Here is a 10,330-nt window from a genome sequence, read left to right as displayed (position 1 = left end):
CTTGGGGATCGTTTAGAAAGCTCCAAAAAGTTCAAAACCTAAGAATATTCAAAGATTAAACTCAATCTTTCAAGAAATCTCAAGAGACAAGAGTTTTCGAAATTACCTTAAATCTATTGATCAAAACACAGATCCATTCACGTAGATCACGTTCCTGATGTTAGATTTGAGTTTGGGGCGTAGATTCCAAGAAATCAGAGGTTTAAGATGAAAAAACTAGAGAAATATGAGAGAGGGGCGTGCGTTTTGCGAGAAATGGGCTAAAAATGACTTATTTTCAGTTTATATCGCGTGATGTCTAAACACAATAAGTGCTTGTCTGGACACACGTGTTTAAGAGTCGCATAATTCACATTCTATAACTCGTGTCCAGACACAACCCACAAAGAGTGAATTTTCTCTCTCGGGCACTTGCACAGAAGAATGTGGTCCAAATTATGAATTTGATCCACGTCAGCATCACACATAATAAGAGTATCATCGACGAATAACTGATGTGAGATCTCCAAGGGGGAGTTGTTGAGATTGTCAACTCGGAAGCTAAAAAGAAAACACCCCTCCATTGCTCTAAGTCTAAAAAAAAGTCCCCTTATAAGTTTTGTTTTGCCCAAAACACTACAATCAACAGGCAAGCCCCCTTTCAATCGCTTCCTTCAAGTATAACAATGTAGGTAGACAAAACATATAGTATTTTATTTCTAGCATTTTTTTTTTTAATTGAATTAGGAAAATGGTTACCGGGTAAGCTCCTTCTCACACACTTCTGATCTAAAAAGAAGAAGTAGATGATCTTTACAAACAAAAACGGATGGGCTTCCCAACAATAAATCCAAATCAAACTAAAACAGTGTTGAAATAATTACATAGGGTGAAAAATGAGTCAAACAAGTAACTCAGTCCTCTCAATAGGCCACAAAAGGCGATTATAGAAGCTAAAAAGGCACAGAGTAAGGCAAGCTCATCTGTACCCCTACTTGGGAACAACGACAACCACCCAAATGTGACAAAAGCAATAGAAACACTATTAAAGTCACAATCTGAGACTGTAGAAAAGAGATGCACCAATACAAATCAAGATACAAAGAATCTCTCCTAAATGGAGACCATAACTCAAGCATCATTAAATAAAATAAACAAATAAACAGCAAAAGCGCCCAAAAAACAGAAAATTCAAAGTCCGGCTCTGGTGCGTTAGAACCTTGATCCGGCGTGTAGAAGGCGGAAGGAGGCATGGCTAGTGGTGTTGAGAAGCTAGAACGCCGGTGAGTGTGATGGAGTAGTGCGAGGGAGACATGGATCATCGGAGGAACGTAGATCTTAACTTTTAAAAAACCAGATCTAAGATCTTAGATAAAACCGACCACCAACACGGGAGAGGAGAAGACAAATGTGGAGGAGAAAGCCACCGGCTAGGTGGAGAAGCTAAGACACCGAGGTAGCAGTTCCGAGCAGGATAAGTTGTACAGGACGACGGATAAAACTCAAGAAAAGTAAGAAGGGCTAAAAGAACCTCTAGCCAAACAATAGTAAAAGCAAAAAAATACATAAAAGGAAAGAGGAGGAGGAGAGGAAATTAAAGAAGAGATGAGGTCCTTCCCTCCTCCCTGAACCGGCTAAAAAAATAGACAAGGAAAAAAAAAAGTTGAAGTAATTAAGAGAGAGAACAGAGTGTCTCTTATTTTGTTTCTAGTATTGATCTTCTCTCTAGCTCATAAGAAACGTACAAAAAAGAAAACATCTATGTATTTTTTGAGGAGACAGCTAACTCATTCAAAGATCATAATATACATTTATTTTTAATCAAACAAAGTTAGTTACATATATATATATATATATATATATATATATATATATATATATATATATATATATATATATATATATATATATTAGCTTTTGCATGTACCTGTAATAAATTAATATGGTTAATTTGTCCTATATATATATATATATATATATATATATATATATATAGTACTTGATCAACAAAATCTTTTAAATTGCCGCAAGTTCAAGTTCATGGCATATATTGTATATATAGAAAAATTGGGATGGATGATCAGGACACATGCACCTAGCTTTACGACATTTACTTGGATAGCTAAAACTTCATCAGTCTTCAGTCTTAGCTGCATGCATGCATTCGAAACAAACAATCACGATCGATCGATGTTAATTGAAAACCTTTTTTGAAATTGAGCATCTGGAACCCTTTCGTCATTAATTCCATCTGCAGACGGAAAGTGAATCAGTGACTATATTTCAAGAAAATCTTAACCATCAATCCATCTCGATCACCTTTTGGTAATATGCAAGAGCCATCACACATTCTTTATTGTACGTTCGTTTTTAGTTGCTGGAAAAGCTGTAAACCATAACAAAATCACGATCGAATATATATATATATATATATATATATATAGGACCATGCATTAATTAACCACATGGATGGCTCTAGCTATTGGCCCAGATAGATGCTGATGGAAGAATTAATTGAAAAAAAAAAAAACCTCCTAGTTTATTTAATTAGTGATCAGTCGTTAGTACTAGTTACTAGCTAGGAGGACCAGCAGCAAGTGGCATATATTCTCCTAAATATATGTGTGTCTTTCTGACTTATACATTTAAACAAACTTGTTCTACCTGCATGCCCCTTCTCACATGAAAGGGTCGAAATTCCTTTTCCACAATAATATCCGACTTTTCCCCAACTTGGAATGGCCTTAATTAAGTTTGGAAAATTGCCAACCGCATATCGTAAACACCAAAAACAAGGAAAGCATTTTTCTTTTCCTTTGATAATAATATTACATATATTCAATCCAAAAGCAAGATAGATTATTGAGACAAAGAGTTACAATAACTCAAGAAACAAGAGTTACAAGATGATAAATTAGATTTATTGTTGTTAATGTAAAAGTAGAAGAGACTTTAACATTTAAACTATTTTTTTATAAAGAAAGTCTTCTATACAATCAAATGAATCAAAGAAAGACGTAGTCAAGAAAAGACTTTGACGTATAGATATAAGTTATAGACCAAGCCACATTAATTCTCTCCGGCTCTCTTTCATGTAATTTTCATATCTTTCTTAAATTATGTGATGTTGCATGGATTACCCCCGAAAGAAGAAGAAGTTTTGGATAATACTCTTCAATCTGCATGTACTTGTCCGTACGTAACATCATGTACGTAGTACCCTATCATATGTGATATACAAGCTAAGCATCGCAATTATACTCTAATTAGCTCACAAGAAAGGGATCGAATAAAGGAAAAAAGATGCAAGAGAAACTGAGAAAGAGACCGCTATTTTTGAACTTAGTACGAATTTTCAAACCATTTCTCAACCAACTGGCGCCCATTCATCTTTGCCTATATTCCGTCTCTGCTACTTTTCTTTATGTCACAGTCTCCAACTCCAAGCCTCAACTCTGTGCCGACCATACATATCTCCCCTGCTATTTCTCACCACACAAAAAAAGACTGACCCATCAAAGGCCTCATAGAAATTATTTTAACAGACCGAAGAAATTAAGCAAAAGCAGAGCAGCCAGTTTCAGACAAGTCTCTGGCTATGTCCATCGCCGATCCTTGTAACTGAGGACACACGCCCATTTCAGACAACTTGCTCGATCGAAAGCATACACTTTTGATTATACAGTGAGTGAATCATAACAAAAACGAGGAAAGCATTTTTCTTTTTTCTTTACAAAAACACCACGTAACATTTTTCTTTTTCGGACTTTTGCAGACTGCATGAATGTGGTCCAGCAGGGCATGTTTTCCTTTGTTTTTTTTTCTTTGATAATAATATTACATATAATCAATCCAAAAGCAAGATAGATTATTAAGAAAAGAGTTACAAGAACTCAAAAGACAATGTCACAAGAGTTATAAGGTGATAAATTAGATTTATTGTTGTTAATGTAAAAGTAAAAGAAAGTCTTGTATACAATCAAATGAATTAAAAAAGATATATAGTAAAAAAAAAAACTTTAACGTGTGAATATAGGCCATAGGCCGAATCACCTTAATTTTCTCTATTTCTCATTCTTGTAATCCTCATATCTTCACTAAATCATGTGATCTTACATAGATTATCCTCGGCCTCAAAAGAAGAAGAAATTTTGGATACTACTCTTCGATCTGTACTTGTCCGTACGTAACATTATGTACGTAGTACCCTATCATACGTGATATATATACAAGCTAAGCATCGCAATTATACCCATGCACCCGAGTTCTTCTTGACTCCAATTAGCTCACAAGAAAAAGAAAGGAAAAAGGATGCAAGAGAAACTGAGAAAGAGACGGCTATTTTTAAACTTGGTAAGAATTTTCAAACCATTTCTCAACCAAATCGCGTCCATTCATCTTTTCCTATGTTCCGTCTCTGCTACTTTTCTTTATGCATGTCACAGTCTCCGAGTCTCAACTCTGTGCCGACCATACATATCTCCCCTGCTTTTTTTCTCACTCTCTGTTTTAAATATGCGTTTTTGGCACTTCAAAAATCAAACAACACGACCATAGCCCATAGCCTAGGAACCTTATTCGATCTCTTAGAAATCAAACAACTGACCCATCAAAAGCCTCATAGAAAAATTATTTAACAGACCGAAGAAATTAAGCAAAAGCAGAGCAGCCAGTTTCAGACAAGTCTCTAGCTATGTCCATCGCCGATCTTTGTAACTGAGGACACAAGCCCATTTCAGACAACTTGCTCGATCGAAAGCATACCCTTTTGATTATACAGTGAGTGAATCATAGCTAGCTAGCATGAAAATCAGAGGCTTCAGGCTCGGACGCAAGGTGGTGAAGGTCTTCAAATGGATAATCCCACCCAGAAGAAATCCTACAAGGTACCACCACTTGGACCCTCCCACCACCAGAAGATCCCTCAATCCCATGTCCAAAATCCTCGCCTTGGCAAAGGGTCTCTGCCTTCTCAACCCGCATCCGGATTACATCCGGGCGGGTCAAGACCCGCCGGTAGAAACAAGAAAGCAAGCGGGTGTACCAAAGGGGCACTTGGCCGTGTACGTGGGGAACTCAGACGATGACACGCATAGGTACCTGGTGCCTGTCATTTATTTCAATCACCCGCTCTTTTGTGAGCTGTTGCAGGAAACTGAGAAGCTATACGGGTTCAACCATCCGGGTGGGATAACCATACCCTGTGGGGTTTCGGAGTTTGAGAGGGTGCAGACTCGGATTGCCGCAGGTGAACACGGCCCGCACCGTAGCTGGAGGCGTCTTCGGCAACGGTGATTTTAGCGCCGATTATTGGGTAAATGGTCAAAATTCATGACCATGTTTTTGATTTAATAGAGAATATATATTTCGATTTCTTTCTCTTTTTCTTCTAAATACTTGTTAACTTTTGTAAATATTGTATGCAAATGATTTCTCACAAACACTAATAAGTTTGGTAATGTTTATATTGCTTGAGCTATTTTTCTTTCACAAATTTTATGGAATTTTCTTATTTTTATTTTTATTTTTGGTCTCGGACATTGATTTTTCAAGATGGGAGGCACTTGAGCATAATGGAGATGAATAATGCTTCTTCTTTTTTCAGCATTTTTTGAGTTTATTCCGCTTAATTAAAAATAAATAAAAAAAAAAAAAAAATTAAGAATAAATTGAGCATACCATATCTTGGATATGCTAAAAAGTGTAAAATAAATTTTCTTGCAGACTTTATACTATTTGATAGGTTATGTCCGTTGCATAATTGATTTTGTAAAAGATAAGCTTCATTGAATTTTCTTTTGGTTAGCCTAACCATTCTTTCTTCTTTAGGGTCAACTTACTTACGTCCAAATTGCATCTACTTTTGCAAGTTGCAGTACTAGAAGCTTCACTCAAGTGACTCAAAGTGACAAGTGCCAATCAATCTTTATTGTTTTATTATTATTATTTATTTTTTTCCTGAGCAACAAGTCCCATGTTCCACTACTTTGAAATAGGCCTAAACATATATGCAATTAACACTAATATACTATTCTTTGGAATTAGCGACAGAATCAAAAGAGGGGACTTGAAACGGGATCAATCGAGCAAGGTGCGGAATTAGGATTTTGGTTGATGGAAGCTGAGATAAAAAAAAAAAAAAAAAAAACAAAAAACATATATATATATAGTTGCATGATTTTTTAAATCTCAAGTTCACGTTTCATATATACTAGGTAACTAGCACAAGGTGCTTTTTTTTTTTTTTTTAAAACACTAAATACTTCCCAAACGATAACATTTCTAGCCTTCGAAAAGAGTCGACACATGCAGATTCGTAAAACTGAGTGGGTCTTGTGATGTAATACCCCAATAGTAACAAATAAAAATGATGAGTAGTTATCCGTTATACATCATGCTTTATAAAATAAGGGGAGTGATTCTTGCACTCACAGTGCACAACAGGTGCACAACACTAAGACACAATGGATTGGGGCCCAATGTGTAGGCCCCACTTCATTGTGTCTTGCTGTTGTGCACTTGTTGTGCACTATGAGTATTTCTATCATTTTCCATATAGAAAACATATCTAACTGAATTACAATTTGAACTTCACAGCTTATCTCTTTATCTCTTAGATACAGAAATCTACAAGCCTGCAATATAAGATGAGAGCATAATTTATCTAAGGTAACCTAAAGCTGTTTGAATTCAACTGCTGCAGATGATCATTTATCTTTTGCATGCTGATTGAATTCAAATGTTACTGATGATCATTATCCTTTACATGTCCCCTCAAGCTTAGAGGGAGTGAAACCACCCGAAGCTTGTTCCGCATGACAGAAAAGCGTTGAGAGGATAATGGCTTGGTGAATATATGAGGTAGTTGATCTTTGCTAGAGCAAAACGGATTTCCAAGGATTTGGAGGCAAATTGTTCACGTACAAAGTGGAAGTTAACCGCTACATGTTTGGTACGTGAGTGAAATACTGGATTGGATGACAAATATGTGGCACCCATACTGTCACACCAAAGTACGGGAGGAACAGAGACAGAAAGGCCAAGTTCAGTGAGTAGTGACTGTAGCCAACAAAGTTCAATATAGGCGTTGGACAATGCTTTATATTCAACTTCAATACTGGATCATGCGACCGTAGCTTGTTTCTTGCAGCTCCAAGAAATTAGATTGGTGCCCAAAAAATTGTAGTAGCCTCTTGTTGACTGACAATCATCCTTGTAACCAACCCAATCTGCATCAGAAAAGGCTTCCAAGGAATGAGACTTGGATGGCTGAAATTGAAGACCAAAATCTGGTATGTTTTAGATAGTGCAAGAGGCACTTTGCTGTTTGCCAGTGTGGTAGTCTCGGATTGTGCATGAATTGAGAGAAACGGTTGATCGTGAATGCAATGTCTGGTCATGTAATAGCTAGATATTGTAGTGCCCCAATTGTGCTTTGATAGAGGGTTGGATCAAGGAATATTTCACCATCAAAAGTAGATAAATATGTGGTTATAGGCTTGTAGCCATTGGGGTACATACTGATAAGCCATTGTTTGAATAGTGTGATTCCATCTTTAGTTTTGGAGACTTTGATACCCATAAAGAAATTGAGATCTCCTAAGTCTTTGACAGAAAAATCAGCCTTCATGCTATAAAGTAGTTCATCAATTGCATCTGACTTTAAACATGTGATGATAATATCATCAACATAAATTAAGATATACATAATGAATTTAGCTAATTTTTAGATAAATAATAAGGAATCAGACAATGAAGCCGTGAAACCAAGCTCAACCAGTTTAGTGCTAAGCCGAGAAAACTAAGCTCGTGTGGCTTGTTTCAATCCATAAAGAGCTTTTTACAATCGGCACACATGGTTGGGGTTTGGGACATGTATACTTTTTCAGATAGTAAGCCATGTAAAAAGGCATTCTGGATGTATATCTGCCGAATAAATCAGCTAGAGAAGAATGCAAGTGAAAGAACCAAACATACTGTAGTTGGTTTCACTACCGGACTGTAGGTCTCGGAGTAGTCAACATCGACCTGTTGGTGAAATCCTTTGGTAACCAATCACGCCTTGTTACGTTCAATGAGCCATTAGCCTTTGTCTTGATACGAAAGACCCATTTGCACCCAACCAATTTTTTGGCTTCGATGGAGGGAACCAGACGCCATGTATTGTTGCTGAGTAGAGCATCGAACTCTGAGGTCATGGCTTGACGCCAATTTGGGTCAGTGACCGCTTGAGAGTAGCATGTAGGTCCTATAATGGAAAGAGTACCTACACTAGTAAAGCATGAGAATTAGGGTATTAAGAGTTACCATCGGTGAACACTGTGGGTTTGGAGATATTTTTTGCATGGGTAATCCTGGGATGGGTGTTTATAGTTGGTGCAAAAGGAGTTTCAGAGGAAGGAGGTGGTGTTGAGGGCGAAATAGAGGAGTTGGATAATGCTGGAATTATGTGAGTGTGTAGTTGGGTGTTGGCCACGTTAGGGGTAGCTAAATACGAGTTGTTGGACTCAGTACCCGGTTGGAATAAAGTAGGTGTGAGTGTGGGGGTGTTATGGGTCACGGTTGGGATGGCCAAGGAGGAAATGGGAGGATCCAAGATTTGGCTGATTTCAAAAGGAAATTTTGTTTCCTCAAACACAACATTGCGAGATATATAGAGACGGCCAAACTCAAGATGAAGACAATGGCATCCCTTGTGACGGAGACTGTAGCCTAAGAAAATGCATTGGAGGGAGCGAGCTTGTAGTTTATGAGAGTTGTACGGTCTTAAATTTGGCCTACAAACACACTCAAAGACATGTAACAGAGAATAATCAAGTTGAGATCGGAAGAGAGTTTCATACAGAGATGAGTTCTTGAGATTCAAAGGCATTATCCCAATATGGGAGTGGGACACTGGCATGAGAGAGTAGGGCTAAGCCAGTTTCAACAATATGACAGTGTTCTCACTCAACTTCACATTTTTTTGGTGTGTGAGGGCATGAGAGACGGTGAGAGATACCAAGATTGGCCAAGATTTTGTTGAGAGAGCAATATTCACCCCCCCCCCCCCCCCCACCCCCAATTAGATTAAACAACTTTAATTGTGAATGAAAAGTATCATTCAACATTCTTTTGAAATTGCTGAAAAATTGCACATACATCACTTTTGTTTGACATGGGAAATAACCAGGTATATATCTACTGTGAGCATTTAAAAATGAAACATAATATCAATTACCAGCAAAGGAATACATTGGGAGGGACCCCAAACATCCGTGAAAATCAACTGCAAATGATGATTAACACGTGTGGAAGATAAAGAAAAAGGAAGTTGGTTGCTCTTAGACATGTGGCAAGTAGAACAGGAAAGGTGCTCTTTTTTCTGGAAAACATGAAGCTTAAATTTGGATAAAATGCTATAACATAGTTTGAGTGCTGGGTGGCCAAGCCGTTAGTGCCAAATTGCTAGAGATGTGGATTCACCAACAAGGGTCGAAGCAGCACGAGATAGAGGTGGATGACAACTTCTGCTGGGGAAAAAAAGACTAGGTCAGGGCAGAACAAAGCTAGACATTAACAAAGTGTGACAATCGGGTTTGCAGCGAGAAGAAGAGGATCTGGACAAGACTAGACAAGAATGGAGGGTACTGGTGATCTACAGCCGCCAGGGTATCTACAAGGTTTGTATACTTGAGGAAGTATTCTGCAATGGAGGAATTGCCCTTTGTTAGGGAAACTAATTGAAGAGGATTTGCACGGCTTTAGCCTGTGATTGTGAACATGCGCTCGAGAGTACTCCAGAGATCCTGAGAGGTATGGAAATTAGCCACATGAGTAATGAGAGATTCTTCAATGGAAGAAATAAGGAATCCAAGGATTAATTGATCTCGGATATTCTAGTGAAGATAGGTTGGATTGGGACCAACGATAGTCCAGTAGTGGTTGACGTGGAGATCATTTGTGGTGAGGCTGGTGTAGAGCCATTGATGTTACCTTATACGTCAACGCCCTTCAATTGAGGGACCACTTGAGTCTTTTAGAGCACTCCCATCAGGTTCCTTAAAGTGGTTCCCTTCACTATGTTTACGGAAAATATCACAAAAAACACCAAAATCGCACTTCCAGCAGCTACCCTAATTTTGGGTTTCTTGGTTGGGAAGCAACAGTGCTTCCCAATGGGTTGGGAAGCACTGTTGCTTCCCAACCCATTATTTTAATTAAAAAAAAAAAAACCGGCTCTCTCCTCTCTGTCCTTTCTCCTTCCCCCTTCCCGCGTCCGAAGATGACCGAGAAACAACTTCTTGCTGATTTTCCTTCACTTTCTCACCAAACAAACAAATAACCACCTTAATCACCACACAAAATCCAC

The 10,330-nt window shown here is 38.0% G+C and overlaps 1 protein-coding gene across 1 annotated transcript; it reads left to right on the top strand.

Moving 5' to 3' along the window:
* The first annotated feature begins 4,782 nt into the window (after window positions 1–4,782).
* On the top strand, window positions 4,783–8,432 carry LOC133853876 (auxin-responsive protein SAUR36-like). Its single transcript, XM_062289898.1, has 2 exons — window positions 4,783–5,227; window positions 8,353–8,432. Exons 1-2 carry the CDS (start codon window positions 4,783–4,785, stop codon window positions 8,430–8,432), a joined length of 525 nt encoding a protein of 174 aa, XP_062145882.1.
* The last annotated feature ends 1,898 nt before the right edge of the window (window positions 8,433–10,330 follow it).

Source organism: Alnus glutinosa, chromosome 13, assembly GCF_958979055.1.
Source record: "Alnus glutinosa chromosome 13, dhAlnGlut1.1, whole genome shotgun sequence".
Lineage (NCBI taxonomy): Eukaryota > Viridiplantae > Streptophyta > Magnoliopsida > Fagales > Betulaceae > Alnus > Alnus glutinosa.
Note: the sequence above shows the minus strand (reverse complement) of the source record. Positions and strands in the feature narration are given on the sequence as shown.

Coding starts and splice junctions, on each gene's coding strand:
- LOC133853876 (XM_062289898.1), top strand. CDS start 4,783: ATGAAAATCAGAGGCTTCAGGCTCGGACGCAAGGTGGTGAAGGTCTTC. Junction 5,228..8,352: donor GCAGACTCGGATTGCCGCAG/GTGAACACGGCC, acceptor GGGTGTTTATAG/TTGGTGCAAAAGGAGTTTCA.